The sequence below is a fragment of the Stylophora pistillata genome, chromosome 8 (genome assembly GCF_964205215.1).
Source record: "Stylophora pistillata chromosome 8, jaStyPist1.2, whole genome shotgun sequence".
Taxonomy (NCBI): Eukaryota; Metazoa; Cnidaria; class Anthozoa; order Scleractinia; family Pocilloporidae; genus Stylophora; species Stylophora pistillata.
Window position 1 is genome coordinate 19,748,191 of NC_142526.1, and position 21,775 is coordinate 19,769,965.

At 38.5% G+C, this 21,775-nt stretch overlaps 2 protein-coding genes and 1 long non-coding RNA gene across 3 annotated transcripts in view; 1 reads left to right on the forward strand and 2 right to left on the reverse strand.

Annotated features, from left to right (window-relative positions):
- LOC111334699 (esterase OVCA2) overlaps positions 1 to 21,775 on the reverse strand; it is a 42,291-nt gene that overhangs the window by 9,388 nt on the left and 11,128 nt on the right. The window lies entirely within an intron of this gene.
- Positions 208 to 21,772, forward strand: LOC111319174 (ephrin type-A receptor 4). Its single transcript, XM_088730498.1, has 20 exons — positions 208 to 540; positions 2,329 to 2,410; positions 3,294 to 3,373; positions 3,548 to 4,184; positions 6,106 to 6,153; positions 7,498 to 7,860; positions 8,271 to 8,473; positions 12,277 to 12,340; positions 13,312 to 13,417; positions 13,567 to 13,616; positions 13,934 to 14,077; positions 14,502 to 14,578; positions 14,829 to 14,934; positions 15,088 to 15,149; positions 16,244 to 16,342; positions 16,823 to 16,939; positions 17,542 to 17,691; positions 18,230 to 18,274; positions 19,031 to 19,182; positions 19,680 to 21,772. Exons 2-20 carry the CDS (start codon positions 2,344 to 2,346, stop codon positions 19,921 to 19,923), a joined length of 2,814 nt encoding a protein of 937 aa, XP_088586624.1. The 5' UTR covers positions 208 to 540; positions 2,329 to 2,343; the 3' UTR covers positions 19,924 to 21,772.
- Positions 9,684 to 11,778, reverse strand: LOC148725378 (uncharacterized). Its single transcript, XR_015990693.1, has 2 exons — positions 11,384 to 11,778; positions 9,684 to 11,252 (listed from the first exon to the last, which is right to left on the reverse strand). It is a non-coding gene; the product is annotated as an uncharacterized LOC148725378 (long non-coding RNA).

Genomic DNA, 21,775 nt, shown 5'->3' on the forward strand with positions numbered 1-21,775 from the left:
TCGAGGTAAATACAATTTACAATTATAATTGCTTCGAATTCAGAATTCATTCTTTAGGTTTGACAACTAGACCTGAAAATGTCTTTTGTTGACTGTTGCGTAGGTGGTAACGGCGCATTAAATGTAATGCGATGCAACTATTTTGAGAAATTGTAAATTATTACCAAATCATGTCACGGTTGAATTGCGAAGTCACACGAACTGATATTAGTTTCTGAAAACCACTGAGAAACATTAGTTATCACGAATATTAGCTACAAAGAACACATGGATTAAGTTTTCTAGTGAAGACGGCCGAAAGGATAGACCATCAGCGCTTTACCTTGAGTCTTTTTCATCCGTGACATCAACTGCATACATTATCTTAGTCGCTATTCAGGGAACACTGCAAATGACCTTTCTCCGATTGTCGTTCTAAACCACCGCGGAAGCCTTAGGTGTTGCGCCATCTTGTCCTCAACTTGTAATAACGGTAAATTCTTTTCGATCTTCCACCAATCTCCGATCAATTTGGAACAACCAGTTAATTGCTGGCAGCTGGTAAGTGACTCTCTGTTAGAGAACATGATCATTCTTCAGAAACGATAGTTAATTGAGTCAAGCAAGAGGCACTTTTTTTCATTGTTTACTCGTTTGAAGTTGTATGATCGCTTCTTTAAAGAACTCTGTTCAAGCTTAGAATAGGACGATATTCGTTGTTTACAACTGTAATACATATTCTTCGACGTTTTCTGAGTTATAACGTAGAAATTACGGTTATTTGAAGGGAACAACATCGAACCGGCATTGGGAGGTTTTAGAACATTTCCTTATGAGGAAGTCGATCCGTCTGGTTTAAGATTTGTTAAAAATATGAAGGCTTGTAACAGTATTTGGATTGCTACATTAATAGAAATTTATTTTTGTGAGGTTTTGGTTGATTTGAGGCGTTGTCTTTACAAGCAAAATTTTACTTCAGCGAGCTGAGGCACAGACGGTGAAAGTATGCAAATTAAGTTAGTCATGTCAGTAGGTACCATTTGATCTAGGTCTGTAATTAATGATTAATTTACAAAGGGGGTAATTATGACCTTCCTTCTTTGAAGAAAAATATGAATAAATAAATAAATAAATAAATAAATAAGAGAAATGGCCTGAGCTTAATGAGGAAAAAATGCCAACAAATTATAGACAGGCATATCACTGAATAACTTTTGACAAAGCCACATCTCGATGTTTGTCCGTCGTGTCACCAGTTGGTCGTAAGTAACAAAGAGGTCATCAAATGACTCAGTGTCGCTGCTCTATTCTGAGTTGCCAGTCTCTTCGTATTCAAAACTGAAATCCTTTTTTATTACCAGCATTGGGTAAGTGACTCACAGCTTTCATTAGCATTTTCCATTATCATTATTTCACTTTTTACATTTTAATTACCAAGACAAAATGAAAGTGAAGTGGAACGTTTTTCCGTGTAGTTACAGAGCATTATTTGAATCAGTAACACCTTGATGTATACACACTTTTTCTGGTATGTAAAAGCGTCTAATTTTGATGCTGAGGCTGAACGTTCATATGTTTTCGCGATTTGAGCCTAAAAACGTTCTTAACATGTTCTTAAAGTTGTGTGGTAATAAATCAATTTGGGGATGACAAGACTAAGTTCGACTTCAAACTTACAAAGCTTGTACCTAAGCATGATACTAGCAGTATGCAACATGCTACAGAGACGTTTGCAATTTCCAGCTTACTCGCATGTTCTCCTTAGCTCAACTCTTAGAGCGAAACACCGCGACAGTGAATGGTTCTAAGGTTCGGAATCCTCTTTGGGAACTCAAACGTTTTATTCTTCCTATCCTAGTGATAAGTGTTGTAAACCTTTCCTTCCTCGCCGACCAAGCTGAAAATATACAAACCATGATCACCTGGATTTAATTATAGGGTTGTAATCGCCGGCAAGATAAAGACCTGGAGGAGGGGGGGGGGGGGGGTAACCTGCCACGAATTAGCAACGGGAACTGGGTAACAGGGATAGGCTAAACGGTATAGACCACTTTCATAAATGGCTGCCGGATTAATATTCTTTTGTTTAAATTTAAATTAGCCCTTCTGGCCTCGTTCTCCACCACAAAATTCAAAAGAATACATTATCTCAAGCGAGGCCAGAAGAACTAATTCAAATTCAAACAAAAGAACATTAATCCGGCAGCCCTTTATGAAAGTGGTCTATGATCTTCCTCTCTTTTCTTTTCAATGCCCTATCGCGATTGGTTGCTCTTTTTTGTTTCGATCCCTCTATTGGACTTAAATACATAAGTTAATTGCATATTTTGATTGTTTCTTCGTGAACAGCACTGCGCATCGCACATGGATTGCCGAATACGATTTATCTTCATCCTACTACATGCTGTAGCCTTTTCATCGACTGATGATGGTATGATTTAACCCTAATCTTGTTTGTCTCACTTGGGGAGGTAAAGTGATAGATGAAAATCTGGGCGCAATTATTCAGGTGGATAACGCTTCAAAACAGGTTAATTAAAACTTACTGCTAACTGACAGAGATTTATCATGTGGATGGAGTTACCCACCCTTCGAATAACCAAGGATTGATTTGCTGTTGTGTTTGTGAGGGTATTAACTTCCAATGGCTAACGTTTTAAAAGGGGCTTTTGATGATTGTCCTAAACTTACAGATGCATTTAGATTACTTAAAAGATTGATGCAATCTATTCCCATTCTTAATTTAATGACCTTTAGGTTAGAGCAGGCTATATTTTCCTCTTACAGCAAGGAATAAGTAACAAGGTCACGATAGTATTATTATGGGCAAATGGAGGATAAATGAAGGACGCGTAATATGAACTTATTTCAAACATTTATAACTGTGGCCCCTTTGATGTGGCAAAAGAATGAAATATCTCTAAAAGAGAGGATTAGTGTTTGTTTTAATGTTTTCTAAATCAACCTAGCTTGCGAGGAGGCCTTAATTATTAACGCTTCGGCTTCGCCCATGGGAAATTAGGAGGCCTTAGGCAAGGCGAGCCAGCGAGGGGTCTGTAAGTGGTCCAGCACTCATTATTATTAGTGCCAGACTCCCGGCAAACCTCTCCTTGACAAGTTTCAAATCTTCCCCGCTGGCCGGAGAAACGCGCGTCTTGCAGCACAAACAATAAGAGTTGGTTCGCAGGCTGACAACCCTTCTAATTCCCTGACTATGAGAACTATGGGAACAGTGCTTGTTAATAAAGTCCTTCTGTTAATGGTTAACATCGGAGCTCGTTTTATTACTGTTAACTACAACATATTCTTTACAGTTGTTATTCAAAAATGGCCAACAGAAGAGAAGAAATGGGACCACTGGGTATCTTCAAAGCTAGCGAATGGATCTGTTGGGGTATGGTTTTATTGCTATGAAGTAACGTTGACGCTATTAGGAGTCTCAATAAGTATTTTGATATTAAAGCAATCTCCTTTCTTGTGCAACTCTTTACCTACACCTTACAAATAACCGTCCAGCCTGAAAAGCCGTTGAATTGAAATGTTGTTATTTCATCATTGTTTTGAACAGTGGTCACAGACAAATGATCTTCGTGGGAACCCACGGTGGACGGCCTGTGATGTCATTGGCCAACAACCAAATTCCTGGCTACGAAGCAATCCTATTTCAGTCCTAAGTGAGGTAAAAAAGGTTTATATTACCTTTGTGTACAATACAAGGAACTGTAAAAACGTTGGCAACGATAAGATCTGTAGAGAATATTTCGACCTCTACGTGCATCAGTCCGGAGGTTTGACTGTACCTGACCCTTTACAAAACAATGCCACTTATGAAAAGGTTGCTGAAATAACCGCGTCGACCCTTGGATTTAAGAAGTTAACAAAAACTTTTGGTGTCGATGTAAAAGGAAATTACATCGTTCTGGCCTTTCATAACCAGGGTTCATGCAGCACCATTCATTCTGTCACTGTCGGTTACTACATCTGCCCAGAACTGATGGTTGTTGATGGCTTGGTGTCCCTTCCTCGATCTATGGCTCCGTCAAACAACTCGGCGGTAGTTGAAGGTACTTGTGTTACAAATGCCAAATTCGAAAAAGGTATTCTAACTTTAGACTGCCAAAGCGATGGCAATTGGAACATCAGTTCACTTAAAGGAAGATGTATATGCAAAAAAGACAAGGAGAATAGAGGAGGAGGATGCGAAGGTACGTCACCTGACCAGTAAGATTAAGATAAAAAGAGATGTTGAATCAGTGCCAGTTGGACCAGGTTAAGTGTACCGGCATACGGTATTATTATTCTAAATAGTTGATGATCATTTGAAACATGAATCTTTTGGACGTTGCTTTAGTCAAATTCAAATTCTTAAGGTGGGCGCAACCTTTTTTGTGCATAACATTGCGACATCCAAGATGGCGGCGGTTCTCCCCGTTAGTTTAAAAAGAACAGACAAGGGCCACTTTTGCAGAGGGAAAGCTTTTATTCGTAATAAGAATGCCGCAAATCGACTGACAGCCTCCTGGACTACTCTCGGGAGTCCTAGTCTCCACCACGCAAATTCTCCATCCTGACTGCGATCTCAAAACCATGTCCACCTTTCACGGAAGTTTGTGAGGAAACAAGCATGGTGACACCCGATCTTTTTTTCAGATATTTACTAAGAACAGTCTAATAAAGAACATATTTGAAGAAGAAAAAAAGTTTGACAATAGAACGATTTTTTCTTTGGAAAATAGTTCCGTACTTGATGTATTTTGGGCGAGGCGAGGACTTCAAGCTAACCGCGGAACTGTCCGAAAAAGTGCAAAATCCCCACTACCAGGCAATCAAGAACACTAAAATGAAGCGATACTGTTTATTTTAACAAAAGAAGCTTTAGTTTCAAGAGAAAATTTTGTGTCTTTCAAGTTACCGAGGCTAAATTCTGTATGAAGGTGATTCGAATTTTTGACGCGCAACTAGTAAAAGTATCACATTTTAAGAGCGTAAACAAGCACGGCGACCTCATTTTTATTGCATTTGTTTAAATATTTATATCATGAATGTAAACTATACCAAGTTTCAAAAAAGTTTGATAGTTCAAAAATTTCAAGGGAATTACCTTAATGTTATTTACTTTAAGAGACTCCATTTGATGTTTTTTCCGAAAGAAAGAATTTTCATTACGTTTGAATATTTTCCAGGAGGAAGTGACATCAACTTCAGGAAAATTTAGTACGCAAGGCTGTTTGAAAATTTTGACGCTTAACTTACCGCTCATTAGTCATGGAGAATTGAAGATTTCGAAATTTGATATCATGAATTCAATATTCTAAATATTAGTTTCTTCAATATATTTTCAACTTAGGGATACACTTGACCCTGATATTCTTCTTATCCTGATTGTGTATGTTACTTTTCATTAGTTGACCTATCGCGGCTACACATAGGTAGAGTCCTACCTTATTCAGCGACCGGGTACGAAATACACGCGTATTTATCAAACGTTTCGGATGCAGGCTGCAAGCTGATTGACCACGCTATTCGCTATCTCTTCCGCGGTAGATAGCGAACGACGAGTGTCTATAAAAAAAAATTAGATCATTCGGTCTCATTCTGTGAGTGCGAAAGTTTATTCGGGTTCCTCTCTCATCAAGCAGTTTACATGTCCGGCTCAAAATCTAGTTAAACACTTTAGTCGAAAAAACATAAGATCTCCAAAAAGAAAGTGATCACCTATTCAAAGAGTAACTGGTCCAAACACATTGTGCCAATGAGAGTGGATGCTACACGCAATAAAAATGAACTCTATAAAACAAACGGAAACCACATAATACGTTTTCCGGGAACTGTAAATAGTCTATCAAGAAGAAAAAGTAGGATCGATTTCAATTCTTTTTTTAAAATCTCCTTTGTCTCGGGCATCATGGTACCTTGACATTCAGTAGTCCTGAACGTTACTATCAGAAACCATTATTCACTCCCAAATCTCTCCGAATTACGTTAAGACCCTTAAAGAAAACTGACAAAGATTGTTAAATTGACCTAATTTTGAAGTCAAATTGTTACATGTTCCGTCCATTGTTTGTTAAGTAATTATTTTATTTATTCATACATTAATTGGTTATTTGGTATTTACTTCATTAGATTGTATGCCAAGGAAATACAATGATGAGAGTGGTCTTAACTGCACAGGTACGGAGGAAGATGCTACATAAGGTTTATCGCTTTCAAATAATGTAGAATTACTATTTAACATTTACGCTGTACTCCTTCAATTAACCCAGACCGCCAAAAATGTTTAAATAAGTCATGTTATTTCAAAATTGAAGACAAACTTGACAATAGCCATTGATAACTCGAATACCCGATATACTTAGATATACCTTAACATAATCATTCGCGCACTCAGGCGTTTTCGAGAGATATTAGGGAGCTTTAGCAACGACGACGGCGACGGCAACGAAAACTTCGTGTCGAAATATAACTTTTCGTTTTTGTAAGTCTTTCGAGATTATTTCGATGTGTTTCACTTGGAAAATGCTGGCGAACTATTCAGGGACTATATCACTACGAAGGGCGTTAAAGTAAGGAAAAAGAAAGAAATATTAACTGTTATGCGCTCACGTTCTCGAGAAAACCTAAACTTTGGTTATTTCACGTTGTTGTTTTGCCGAGAACGGCAAAGAAATGTACCAAAATGTTAAACGCGCGTGCAGGGCGATTGTTTTTGCTCATTACGCCTATTATTTTCTGCCGTTCTCGTTGCCGTCGCCGTCGTCGTTGCTAAAGCTCCCTAATTCCCCTTTTCACGTAAAGCTTTTAGGCAATATCACTTCATTCAAAAGTAGCACCAGTACGGATGGCTTTCGATTTATGACCTCAAGATTTTGTTTGATACTCCTAGTTTTAGACGTCCAAGGGTTTTTTCACAACAATTGACAGTAATTTCACAATCTGATTGCCCAATTTGCGTTTTTCCATAAGAGAACAGACAGCGCTGCTTGAGTCAACATATCACGCAGTGGTCACGCACTGAAAGAATCGTTTGATATGACGTCGATATTGTGGTAAAAAACTTGTTTTGACCATTGTGATGACCAATATCGCAGTCGGTAAGAGTGCGGACCGCGCTAAACCACTGTCGATGTGTTAATTATCCCCTGCACATACAATGTATGTTTTAAACCGATATCATGTCCGCTGTATGAGCCACCTAAAACGCGAATATCACTTAAAATGAAAAGTGTTACTATAATGGGGATAACTACTTGTTGCATACTGATCATTCCGCAAAACGCCTTGTCGTAAACGAAAAACGGGCTTACACGGTTTGCCTTGGGGAGAGGTCGGAACATATAATACGAGATTAGGTGTAAACAGAAAAGCACCACGGTCCTAATCATTGATGGGCACAATTCAAGTCAGTCGGAGTCAAATTAATTCCCTAAAAAAGAGATTGTTACACTTGTTCGAGGGACCCCGGGCAGATTCTTTTGTTTTCGAAACCATCCCAAACTAAGGGTGTGTGTTTTTTAGTGTTACCATCAGCCCCAAGAAATGCCCTCACAACTTTCGTTAACCAAAGTGCACTGGGGTTACAATGGCAACCCCCTGATGTAACTGGTGATCAGACCCAGGTGTGGTATGATGTCGACTGCCTTAAGCCGTGTGACAGCGATGACGACAAAGATTGTGTGGATAAAGCTTGTGGGAGTGACGTCATTTTCATACCATCTAAGGAGAAACTGAGCACATCTCAACTCATCGTGGGTAACCTCTCTTCATTTATAAACTACACTTTTAAAATCTACGCCAGGAATAGAGTGAGCGAGGCTGCTAAAAGTAAAGATGGAAAGGAAGGATTCTTTGAGAAAATTACCGTAAGGACTAATGGATCAGGTATTTTATGAAATAAATATCACTAGAAATTAAGCTTGAAACTTCGTGAATGCTTGCACAAAGAATCTATGTACCTTAGCCTTGACGGATCAATGTTTTGATGTTGTGACGAATTGCTTTCATCGCAGCAAAATGTGGTGAAACTGTTAGCTGTTTGATAAAGAAAGTTCTCTCAACATCTTCATATTGTTTTCAATGCTATGCTACTTGTGTTATTTTTCTTTACAGTTCTAAGACTTATTCATTTTCCAACCGTATTCAATTTGAATTATTTGATTTACTCAATTTTAGTTTTAGCGTTACTTGCAGTTGAAGGAAAAGTGTCGACGTCTTTGGGTTTTTGATTCAGAAGTTTGAAATCCTTACTGGAAAACTAAAATTTCGTTCTTATCTCTTTTTTGACAAACTAGTTCCAGGTATACCGGAAGTGTCCATTGAACAACCGAAAACAACTGTCGTTGTATCTTGGACACTGAAGAAAAAAAATGGAGTTATTAAGGAGTACGACGTGACGTACATTAATGCGAATGATACATCAGACACCATGAGTCACCAGACGAAAACAGCAGAAATGCAGTTTGATTTAAAGGCAGGAAAGACTTACCAGTTTAAGGTAGGGTGACTTTCTTACAATTGTAATCAGCCTGATTGGTCGAGAATAGGAGCCAGGGAAAAGGAGGAGTTGAACAAAGAGTTTGTACTATTTGTACGAAACCCGTATAGCTGATCGAGTGATGAATATTGTTAAGAATCGCATAGCTTAAAGTAAACACGCGCTCTGATTGGTCAATACGTAAACCGGAAGAGAGGGTATTTAGCGTGGAATCCATCCTCGGAGACCCAGGGGCTGAGAAGATTTCAAGTTAGGGCATGAAGAGCCCCTGGGGACATTGTCTTACAAGACTAGTTCCAAACGGTCGCAGTCGTTCTGCCATCTGATTGGTGCCAGAAAATCTTTGTGTTTTTCTGCCCAATCAGAGTGAAGTGTGCTTTAGAGTCCTTTCGTGTGTTTTAACACGGACATATACTTGAAGCGCAGTTGCTCGCCATGTTTGTTTGGACCGTGCGACAGAGATTTGCTTGAGGTGAAAAGTTTCAGTCTCGGCACACAACGTAAGAGAAATCGATCAGATTGTCCGCGAAAATCTTACCGGAAATTATACTGAATACTTTCGCAGGTATCACTAGAGAACGTGTTTTAAAGTTCGCGAGGTTTGTATACCACACGATGGTTGCAGTCATTGATATGTCGCTTTAAACGATAAACGAGATTTAAACATAAATCTTTCTAGATTTTTTGCATAATTTGCTGTGACTGAAACTTTGCCAATCCCGTGAAGTTATTTCGTCGCACGGGCCACGCAGGTATGTCGAGCAACTGGCGCTTTCGCCTACGTAGCTTTCTGCTTTCTCTGCGCGCCAAAATCTAATCTTAGTAGTAAAGTCATTCACAATACGGCCAAGGCTGCAGAGAACGTTAAGTTCGTGGACGACCTCCAGCGAGTGCTAAGAGAAAGCTTAGCTGTGTTTCCGGTTTGCTGATTAAAATCTGAACAAAAACTTATTAACGAGAACATCGTGGGAAGGAGAGATGTTTTCGGGCAGTTACTGAAGGGGTTTGGAAAGAGCTTAACCTTTCAACTGCTGTCTAGAGTGTTGAAATTCTTGAGCTGGGAAGGTCACGGATTCTCTTCTAGTCCCTTGGTCATTGTCATTTCACCTCTTCTGTCGATTGTTGAAGACCAAGTTAAATACCTTTGATCACTGGGAATCGATCCGATGCTGTTTTCAGTGGGAAAAACAAAACCAAACACCAAGAAATATCGGATGGAAAGGGCGGGTTTGCTTTATTGCAAATGTCAGCTTAGTAGTACAAGATCATCTACCCACATCTAATAAGCAAATATTTCCACGCGTAGCTTTTCTTTTTTTTCGAGCGAAGATGAGATTAGAGTTTGGCATGCACAGAAAGTTTCGCAAGTACCAGTTGCTCGACATACCTGCGTGGCCCGTGCGACGAAATAACTTCACGGGATTGGCAAAGTTTCAGTCACAGCAAATTATGCAAAAAAATCTAGAAAGAGTTAAGCTTAAATCTCGTTTATCGTTTAAAGCGACATATCAATGACTGCAACCATCGTGTGGTATACAAACCTCGCAAACTTTAAACACGTTTTCCAGTGATACCTGCGAAAGTATTCAGTATAATTTCCGGTAAGATTTTCGCGGACAATCTAATCGATTTCTCTTACGTTGTGTGCCGAGACTGAAACTTTTCACCTCAAGCAAATCTCTGTCGCACGGTCCAAACAAACATGGCGAGCAACTGCGCTACAAGTATATGTCCGTGTGAAAACACACGAAAGGACTCTAAAGCACACTTCACTCTGATTGGGCAGAAAAACACAAAGATTTTCTGGCACCAATTAGATGGCAGAACGAGTGTGACCGTTTGGAACTAGTCTTGTAAGACAATGTCCCCAGGGGCTCTTCATGCCCTAACTTGAAATCTTCTCAGCCCCTGGGTCTCCGAGGATGCGTGGAATCGCACCAATGCATAAAGCGATATCGCTGACGTGAGTCGCCAGCAAAAATTATTGTTACGAACGTAAAAACGTAAATACAACTAGTGCTACGAAAATACGAACAAATATGAACAACTTTATAGAAAACGAATGTCTTCCAAATTTTGAATTGAAATTGAAGTTTTTAGAAAATTGGAGGAAACCACTCACGCTCAAAAGTACGAGAAAACGCATAGAAAAAAAAATCAAATTGCCAGAGCCGAGGGAAGAAAGCCAAACGACAGTTCTCGCCGAGGAAAACCAAACGAGCGTTACAAAAGAAAACCAAAAGTGGTATCAATGCCGAAAAAAGTCAAGCATCTTTTCCCGAAATCCAAACCATTGTAGCCTATACAGACGACGAACTGGCCTCCTTTAGATACAACATGGTTTCAAAAAACACTAGACGGCAAATTCACAAATTCGAGTGGTCACAAAACTGTCATCCAAGCGCTCAGTGATGATTTCGACCCAGTGGAGATATCAGAGCTCACTGGCCACTCCAATCCGGAATCCATATTCAGCTACAGCTATAATCCGCTGGAAAAACAGCGGCGAATGTCGAATAAGTTGGCCGCTTTCAAACCACGCCAAGCACGACAACTACCAACGGCTATTCAAGTCATGCTTTACGGGAGATTGTTCTCAATAGCTCAGCCACGCCAAGCAACACAGCAGCTACTAGTGACCTTGACAGCAATGCCAGTCGTTCTAGTTACCTGATGGCAGGAGCAGTTGGCGGAATGTTTACTGGAGTAACTTTTAATAATTCTCCAGTAAATATTTCCATAAACTTTCAGTCCAGCATTGACACCAACGAGCGACTCCCTGCGATGAAAGAAAAACAGTTAAAATTGTGACTTTTAACTGAACTGTTTTTCGCCAGAGTTTACCGGGAAATTCCAGTCTTAATCATTATATTTTGAATACACTTCTTTTTACAATTGTAAAGCACTTACCGGTTTTTTATAGATCTTGCTTTGATACCGGAACGCTTGAAATTTTCATTTCGCTTGAGGATTTGACCATTCAGTTGTTGATTGTCGGCGCCACATTCTGTCAAGTTGAGTGGTAGCAGGCAAATCTTTGTCTTAAATAACTCCGTATTGTGTACTTTTAGTTTTTTTTTTGCTGAAGATTGTAAAATGTGAGGCACCGCTTTCTCCACGAGTTTGAAATAAAAGTGGTTTTTATTCTAAAAATATCTTGTTCCCTCTATTCGCTAGATATTGACACCTGACTTTGAAAGGGTTTCCATTGTTTGCGCACCGGCGTGGCGCACAAAAATACAAAACATCTGGTTTCGCCCAGACATTTGGAGGCTTTAGCTATGTGATTCAAGAAAAATTCACAAGGTACAATTAAAATTGTCGACGGTTCAAACGTAAGCGACTTACCTTGCTTTCCATTCCCTTAACAATGACAGTTCTGACAGTTGACTTTAAAATGGCTTTCTTAAGGGCGCGCGTACGGAATAAAAACAATAACATTGCCGTTTTATTTTCTTGTTTTCTTATTTTTATTCTGTTATGCGATTCAAGAAAAATTCACTACCTGACTCGTGAATTCCACGTTAAATTTCACTTGAAAAATCGATATCGCACTCATCGCTTCGCGATTCGTGCGATATCGGTTTTTCGCGTGAAATTTAACGTGGAATTCACTCGTTAGGCAGTGAATTTTTCTATAGAATTATTTGTATTATCGGATATTGTGCCATATACGATCGAATGGTTTGATTGGTCCAAGTTCACCAGCAAAGGTCACTCACTGTTTCGCGTAAATGTCTTAAATGGTGTCTGGAAAATCGTTTGAGAAAGCTTTGAGATGATTTCTTGCCTTTTACTCTCAGGTATTTGCTATAAACGACCATGGAAGGGGACCAGCTGGTGTGAAGACGTTTACTTTGAGGAACGGTTAGTAAATCCGGCATTGTTTAATCGATACACCTATCACATGGACATCATTGGACTCTCAGTTAGATCTTGTTGTCTTGAAATCTTCCTTCATGCGCATCTGTTGCTTAAGAACAAAATAAAATGAACAAAAAAACGCATTTTCGAATTTTTTTTATCCTTCGTTGGGGCAAAATGATTCCAACGAGGCCATGTTTGGAACTAGCCGGTGACGCCCGCTAGTTTCTCGCGGTGTCGCCGCTAGAGCCGCAACGTTCAGCCTTCCTGCAGACTATCTTTCAAACCAAATAAATAAAGGGGGTAAGTTTCTAAAGAAGCTGTTGTGCCGCGTCGGTGGGGGTAACAAGGTAATGTGGCAATATCAACTAAGTTGAAATTGTAAATTTGCTGCCATAAAGAGTTTAAAAGCTGATGTTTCGAGCGTTAGCCCTTCGTCATTCGTTCTGAAACTGTGGTGCCGCGTCGGTGGGGGTATCAAGGTAATGTGGCAATATCAACTAAGTTGAAATTGAAAATTAGCCACCATAAATAGTTAAAAAGCTGACGTTTCGAGCGTTAGCCCTTCGTCATTCGCTCTGACGAAGGGCTAACGCTTGAAACGTCAGCTTTTTAACTCTTTACGGTGGCAAATTTACAGTCTTAACTTAGTTGATATTACCAAATTATCTTTCAAACCTCCTGCAAAAATCAAGCTTGTGCTTACCTACTGTTTTGAACCTCAGTACACATCCTCAAGGTCAACTACAATTACTTAAGCAAAAGAAATAAAGAATCGAGTCGAAGGAACTCTACGGTAGGATGAATGGCAAATAGAAAACAACTAATAAACAGTTAACATTCAGAAGACTGACTTATTATGTGGTAACTTCATCGAGAAATGTTCGTCAGTGAAAGTTCTCTAGTAAATGCTTGATTGACCATTTTACCCAATGATTGAGCGACTAATTGGTTCTGTGATTGATTGGTTACAGATGACTCGAAGAAATTGCAGCTTATTGCTTACATAGCTGGAGCAGGAGCACTGCTGCTAGTCATTCTGATAGTGGTTATCATTGTCTGTGTTGTATCTCGTAGAAGGTGGGTCTTGCCATAGTTAGTAGTTAGTATTGACTATGGTCTTGCAAAAAGGTGTTTTTTAATTCACCTCGAGATCAGGTCTGAATTTGGTCAAGTAAAGCACCGTCTATCTGAAGTATGATGTGATACGTCAATCTGTTCTTAAATAGGAGAAGTAAAAAGAGTGTACAGCAAGCCTATATGGAAGCCCTTCAGAAAGGTACATGTAAGAGTCATTAGTATAAGTATAAATCTACTAGCGTTCTAACGCGAAGGCTGTAATCTGTTTAGCTACGTTACCCGCTGAACAAATAGATTCCATGGTGCCATATGTCTGTATAGTAATAGTTCACAGGTGACGTCAAAATGCGGTAAGAACGGAAAAGTGAATAACGGAAAAGTGAAGCACTGATTTATTTGCCACATCTTAACTTCTTCTATGATAAATTACATGCAGTGTCTGTCATTTATGCGCAGATACGACTGCCTTTTTAAATCAAATAAAGTAATTGAGATGCTAAAACTTTCCATCATTAGGAAGTGAACTTCAGACCACGAATCCTCGAGACCAGCGAACCTATATTGACCCTAACGACTACATCGACTTGCAAGAACTTCTGACATCATTCGCGACTGAACGAAAAAGAAGAGATATTAAACTCGAAGGAGTTATTGGAACAGGTAGATATGTTGATACTTACAAGTACTCATCTCTAGCGTTTGCGTAGCTAATATATATAGATATATTTTAGTTATATATATATATCGATATATATACTAAAATAAATGAAAAACCAAAGTCCTATTTTTCTTTTTCTTTCTCTTTGCTTTTGCGCTACGCGTTTCACCGATGTTGCGGCTCTTCAGGCATAGCAAAGTGTGTTTATTGACTTTTTACGTCACAGATCTAATTGTAATTCAATGGTTAATGTAATTCGAAGCACGCGCGAGCAATTAGCGCAATTTCAAATCATTAACAACGGGTTTATATTTAGAAAAAAAAATCTTTCTTTGTTCTTTCTCATGACCTCAGAAGTGCCGAGAATCTTGTAGTAATATATTTGTCACATATGCATTCGCTTTCAATTATTGTTTTGTTCTTTAGGGGAGTTTGCTGATGTCTACAAAGGGATATTAAAATCTCGCGAAGGCAAAGAGGTGGTTGCTGTCAAAGTCTTGAGGGTCAGTTCCGTCATGTGTTGCTTCGATAAGATTTATATCATTCAGTTTAACTTATATAATTCAGTCGGACTAACTGAGCAATTTTTTTTTTTGGCGGATACGCGTAACTTTGCACTCGCGATTTAGACTTCTTGAATCTTGCGATACTTCATCCCTTACAGAAGGCGAGATTCATACGCGTCCAAGATCGTTAAAAAATGGTATAAATTCACTATTTTTCTGAAACGATGTTTCTTTCTCTTCATGCCAGCCTGGTTCCAGCGAGAAAAATCAAAAAGATTTTCTTTCCGAGGCGTCCCTTATGGGCCAGTTTGATCATCCAAATGTTATCCGCCTCATCGGAGTAGTGACACAAAGTGAGTGGAGAACGTTAACTGAGTAACCTATATTAAAAACCCGAAAATGAAATCATGAAGCTACTTCATGAGATGTCTGCATTAAAACCAAAGACACACTGCTATTTAAAACGATTCGAGACTTTAAAGTTGAATTAATTTCTCTGCTTTTAGGTAGACCAATGATGATTCTAACAGAATTCCTAGAAAGTGGATCGTTGGATCACTTTTTAAAGGTTTCTTATGTACATCTAGTTTTCTGTACGCTTAGTAATGTTTCGTTAGCAATAGATAACAACAAGGAGTTGGTATTTGACCTCGTCTGGCGAGAGTTTAAGAATTGTCCAAACATAGTACGAAAAGTGTTGCTTGGGTGGTTTACGCTTATTACTGCTTATTTTGTGCTATAAACACCTTTTGACTGTAATTGTAGTGTTTTAAAAGTAATAATAGTAACAATAATGATAATAATAGTGAATATTTATACAGGATAGTCCCTCAGGACATGAGTACCGTTATCAAAGGGTTCCTGTTTAAATGATAAAATTATAAGCAGAATAAAAACGAAAATAGCATAAAATATGACTTTGGCTAACGCTAATCTACTGTCACTACACCGTGCAAAATAAAATTCACTAAGAGACTTCCGAAATAATACCCTACTGCTAATCTGCTTAGTTGTGCGTTCAGCCTCAGACCGGACCAACACTCAAATAACTGAGGAGAATGTGCTGCCTTTGCTACCATATCTGAAAATGGTTAGACATTCTAGTCTTCTCTTATAAGAACGAAAAACCGCAAGCCCCGTCTCCTGAATCTTCTCTGTACTGGCTAGTAGGGGACGTTAAAGAACCCGCATACGCATCGCAAAGAGCAGGGGACGTAGCCCCCGGTGTTGTGGTCTGACCTGTTTACTGAAATTGGGGGCATCTGTTAAAATTTGTCTTCAGAAAAAATTGTAAACTGCTGCAAGCAATCCATTAAGTCCCCCGAAAAACATTGTAATGCGCATTTGATCATATCCCAATGTTGATTTGCGCAATCTAAATATTAAATTGTTGTTACTATTATTGTGAGTCGTGCGTTTTATCTAAAGCCTTTCACCCTTACATCTGTATGCATGCTCTTCATACCGCTCCTTTTACATTTCCTACGGTACGTACTGACAAGGAAATTTTGTTTAACAATCAGGAAATTCTTTAGTTTTTGATGTGTTCGTTATTATCATTACATGAATGTTTGATTCTGCAGAGAAGCTGAGAAATTAGATCCCAGTCATCGAAAGACTTGGAGGGTTAAGCGATTAACGGGTCTTCTGATTTCCTCATAGGACCGAAATGGTCAGCTGACGAGCCTTCAGTTGGTTGGAATGGCCAGAGGTGTGGCTCACGGAATGAAGTACCTGTCAGAATTAAATTTTATTCATAGGGTATATATTATCTTCATATTTTATTTTCATCATTAATATAGTTAAAATTTACCTTTACACTTGTTTATCTTAGCTTTGGCACAAAACAATACGTGGTTGTTTGTCCACTGTTTCCAGTTAGGTTTGGAGTTTGGAATCAGTTTGTTTATTTATTTAGAGGGAGGAAAAACATAAAACCCGGTGACTGACACTATCGTATCAAAGAGGAGAACCAACCAAATATTTAATTCTCATATGACATCAGCTGTAGGAGGAAACGCGCGCCGCAGAAGTGTGAGATCAGCGTCCTTCCCAGGATCGTTGAATATCTTCAGTTTCAATGAGATAACCTTCGAAAAAAAGTGATGAATTTAAGGGCGTTATTCTTCAAGATCCAAACGCATGCGGGGTTATTCTGCATTTATATGTTTTGAATTTTGCTGTTATAGCTAAAAATTGATTGAATATTAAAAAGTTGTGACTATGTTTGTCTTAACTTAGGATCTGGCAGCTCGCAATGTTCTTGTGGGTGAAAACATGTTGTGTAAAGTATCAGATTTTGGCCTTTCAAGAGAACTGGCTGACGATGATGAAGCACAAGCTGAATACACGACACAAGTAATTTTTGACTTAAATCGACAATTACTTTAAGTTATACGCTAACGTTTATGATAAGTGTCACGTAATAAATGATGACAGAGACGAGCACCTTCTCCTTTTTCACACTCTTGCCTTTCTTATGTGTAATTTATGCCACCCACTGAAGCTGGCAGTATTCCACGCTCTTCTTTGTTTGCTTTCTGTTGAAGTGAAAGACATCCTCAGATTTAAGACTGAAAAGTGCCACTGAGATCAAATTTTTGATTTCATTGTTTCCATTTCCTGGTACATTGTGACTTTCTCACCTAACCTGCCAACTTCCAATCCGTTACGAGAGACAGAAGTGTTTGCATTTGGACCGTTCCATTCGAGATTTCGCAGCCGCCATTATTTGACTATGTTCCGAAGGTTCATCTGAAGGTTAGGTGTGATGTGAAAAAAGGTGACTCACAAGGTGCGGTCCCACTTTGTTCCCGCTGATCAGGTCTCCTGTTAATCTTATGTACCTTTTCCAACACCTTTTGCTAAAGGCGAGCACAAAGCGAAGGTATAGAGTTTTAGTGAAAACACTTGACCTACATCCTTTTAAAAGACATATCTTTGTTTCAATTACTCTTAAGGGGGGCAAGATTCCAGTTCGTTGGACAGCCCCAGAGGCACTTCAGCATCGGACCTTCAGTTCAGCCAGTGATGTTTGGAGCTTTGGTATTCTAATGTGGGAGATCATGTCATATTGTGACAGACCTTACTGGAATTGGGACAATTTCGATGTAAGTCATCCCGCTTAATAACGAATATTTTCATGAACTGTGCAGAAAAGAGCCTAAAAGAGAGACAATCGGTTCATAATAGCGGCAAGTTCTTATTGACGAGAACTTCAACTTACAAAGTTCGTAATTTTTGAACAGTGTCGGCGACGGAGTCGCAAAAAGTGGCATAGAACAGTCAAAACAAAGAAAACATAAACGACTCTTGTGAGTTTACTGTACTACAAACACATTTGTCTTTCTTTCTAGGATCTGGAGATGAACAAGTCATTCTTGATTCTTAACGAAGCGAAATCTTTCTGTTCTATATTAAATCTTCTATTGATCAGGCTTCTTCGGTCAAGATGGCTGGACATTAGCCTCGTTCTTTTTTTTGGTGTTTATGGACCTAAACTTCGTCCGGGTCCATAAAAACGCAAAAAAAGGACTTGGCCAATATCCAGCTATCTTGACCACACGCCTGGTCAATAACACATATGTATTACATTGTGACTTTTAAAAGTAAATCTTATTAGCTAAAATTCTTATCATTTTTTCCAAGGTTATCAAGCGAGTGGAAACTGGATACAGATTACCAGCTCCACAGGTACATCTTGCAGTAACAAACATGTGACTACTGAATATGACTTTTCCTTTACAGTAAAAACAAAGAAAATCTCATAGGGTTTTTGTCGTTACCATAATACCAACCTTTTGGTTGCATTTGGTGTATGTCCTATCTGATTCACACACGTGCATTTCTGTTGTTGACGTCTTGTTCTTAAACTGGACATGTTATCGCTTTCGAGTGACATTAGAGTGTTATTTAAATCCAACTACTATCATCACAAGAATCATCACTAAAACACCACAGCGAGCCAAAACAATAAAAAGAGTAGCAACACTCGGTTACAAGGACTTAAAAGTAAAGAAATGAAGACAAGATGGGAGGAATTATTTAAACGCTAACATGTATCACTCCAGCTTTGCTGTTGTAAGGGACCGGTTCGGGGTCGAAAGATTTTGGTTGTATCAAAATAATATTTACCTGATCTCCCCTTAACGCTCTGTAATACTCTGATGAAGACTCGTGTGGAAGCCATTTCTATTTATCATCCCCCCCTTAAACCCTGTTGGAGACGAATAATCCTCCATTCGCATTCCTGAAATTCATCCCTTCCCCCCCCTAAAAAAAATTCCTCCGCCTTCCCCCTTTCCATATTGACCAGTTCCGAAGGTAATTGACAACACAATCATATCAAAAGTTCAGGTGAAACCTTTTTTGTGGGTTTTGAAATATTTCAAACAGTTAAGATCCTTTCTACTAATAACTACTCCTAAGATAATTTATCTGTTTGTACAGGGATGTCCGAAAACCGTCCATAATTTAATGATCGAATGCTGGCATAAAGACAAAACCCAACGGCCCAATTTTTCTGACATTGTCAATCTTCTGGATGAACTTATTCGATCCACGGAATTTCTAAATGGTGATTCATCCTCTTTTTCAGAGAGGTAAGTTTCCATCGTGTTATAACAGAATGAGTTATTTGGGTCAAAGAAAGGTGACCAAGGATCGGTGACAAAGCTCACTTCCTCTAATTTGCGTGATTGTTTCGTCACCTACGAAACCACGTGTGCAACTTTTCTCCATCAGCCTTCATCAAATTCGAAAGACCATAAATATCTTCCAAATTGTCCTCTCTTGATTTGTGTTAAGAGGACTACGAAGCAGTTGACGAGGTGCATTTTAAAGCATCTAAGGTAATTTGACTGATTTTGGTGGCGGACCCAGGGGGCGTTGAAAAAGGGGCTGAAAAATTCGATGAGCGCGCAAGCTGATGACATTCCACACCAAAAGCACACGAAAATCCGCTCAAAAGACCCAACGCAACAAAAAATGAAATTGATTGAAAAAGCTCAGAAAAAAGTGAAAGTCAAGTTATCTTTAATCCCAAGTAAAATACGCTCCCTTAAAAAATCGCTATTAATTTATTCATACATTATTCTAGTCCTAAAGCAAGCCATACCCCAGAATTCCAGTCAGTGGACGAGTGGCTAAAACACATCAACATGGATAAGTATTCTGAATTATTCCGCGAAGCAAGAATTGATGATATGAACAAAGTCACTGAACTGAATGACAAACAACTTAGAGGAATGGGTATCAGCTTGATTGGGCATCGAAATAAAATGCAAAAGAGTATCAATGCTATGAAATCACAACATTATAACAAGGGCATGGATACAGATTAAATGTCCTGAAGAAATCAAGAAAATGCAATTTCGGGAACGTTTTCTGCTTGTAACTGAGCTGGTGATCAGTAAGCAGGAGGAAATTACTACCGTATCACGAACGAATGTTGTCTAATATCTAATTTTTGTAATAATTTTGTAATTATCTATCGCTTGAGAGGGGTTGGGGGGTATCACATTAAAATTTTTCTAACCCCCCCTTAGGCTCTGTCGTATTCTAATGATTCCCCCCCCTCCCGTATGGGAAGTCAATTTTCGATAGTCTCCCTCCTTTATACTTTGTCAACGATGACTGATCCCTCTTTCGTTTTTCATTACGTTATGGTAGGAGTTGTCAAATTCTTTTAATTACATTATATTTACTAGTAAAAAATTTCATGATTTTTCCTTACCTTACTGACGGAGACTCTTTTTTTTCTCATCATAACACGAGGCATTCGAACAAATTAATGGTACACGTAATAAGTACTACAAAACTTTTATACTCAAGTTTTATAATTCAAACAAGATATACCACTTTGATACTTAGGAATCAAAATTTGGGCACTGGTATAGAGAATTTCTCTTTTATAATGCCGAGATACATATTTACATATGACAGTCTGAGTCTTTTTGCAAGAAATGTAAGAATTCGTAGGTGTTTTCACTGTCATATGCATGTAGGTTATAACTTATAACGTAAATACTCTAGCACAGAGAAGTTTTGTAATTGACTATTCCAATAATCTTTTTCTTTAATTTTGATCGTTTTTTTACTTTGTTGACAGTTGCATTATTTTGAATTATTCTCTTTTTATTTCAGTAGTCTACATTGAAATGATATTCTATTAGGAGACTATGGTTTAAAACTTTTAGGAAAGAAGAATACAAATACAGCAGAGAATTTCTGGTTTGAAATCTGTTAAAGAAATTAAGGCAAAATTGTTTATAAAGATCTGAGCACGTATTTTACAATCTATATAAGAAACAAAGCTACTGTAGGAAAATTTTTTTTTTTTTCTGGTTGATGCAAAGCTTCCTAAATTGCACTACGCTTACCATAACTAGTTCAGAAAACTATAAGTTAATGTAACAAGGTTGTTTTAATACAATTGCGACTATTGTGACTATTACACGCGAGGGAAGCTTAACCTAGCATTGCGTCACCATTTCGTGCAGTAAATCTGCTTAGTTTATTAACATTTGTCATGAAAAACCAATAAATGAGGATAAATATTTTCCATATGATTCCTTGGTTGTTGCTTTTCCACTTCCTTGTTGTAATGCTCGACGAAAAACTTGTTTCTAATGCTGTCTATATAAATAGGTGGCAGATACAGTGGCATTAATTGTCCTCATGAAGTGGAGGAATAGCTCGCAGTGTCAGATGACTTAAAAATATGCGCTACACACCATTATATTATTCTTACACTACGTACCCACAGTGCCTGTATAATAGCGTAGAACGATGTTATCACCGGCGCGGATTTTAATTTCCGCAGGCAGAAACTAACAAAAACGTATGGGAGGCTAAGAAAGTGTCCTTTCTTCATCTGGCCCCTTTAGCTAGGGTTTATTCGCGGTCCCGGTCCTGTTGTAAACTATCAGTTCAACGAGAAAAAGAGGTATTCAAGTTGTAAATGGTTAGTTCGCACTCTACTTGCAATAACGCTTGGCCGAACACGGACGCAAGGCGAACTGAACTTGTAAAAACATTTTTTTATTTAATAATACTCTTGTAAATAGATTTAGCGTACTTTAATTTTAAATTATTATATTCCTGTAAATTGATTAAGGTAAGTAATTTAGCTTATTGTATTATCGTGATCGTTAGTTATTGTTATTGTCTTAATAAATATTTGTATGCTTACGT

Excerpts from the sequence above, each read along its gene's own strand:
- LOC111319174 (XM_088730498.1), top strand. The coding sequence starts at position 2,344 with ATGGATTGCCGAATACGATTTATCTTCATCCTACTACATGCTGTAGCC. Across the intron at positions 3,374-3,547 it reads TAGCGAATGGATCTGTTGGG|TGGTCACAGACAAATGATCT; the intron begins GTATGGTTTTAT and ends TGTTTTGAACAG. Across the intron at positions 16,343-16,822 it reads AATTAAATTTTATTCATAGG|GATCTGGCAGCTCGCAATGT; the intron begins GTATATATTATC and ends GTCTTAACTTAG.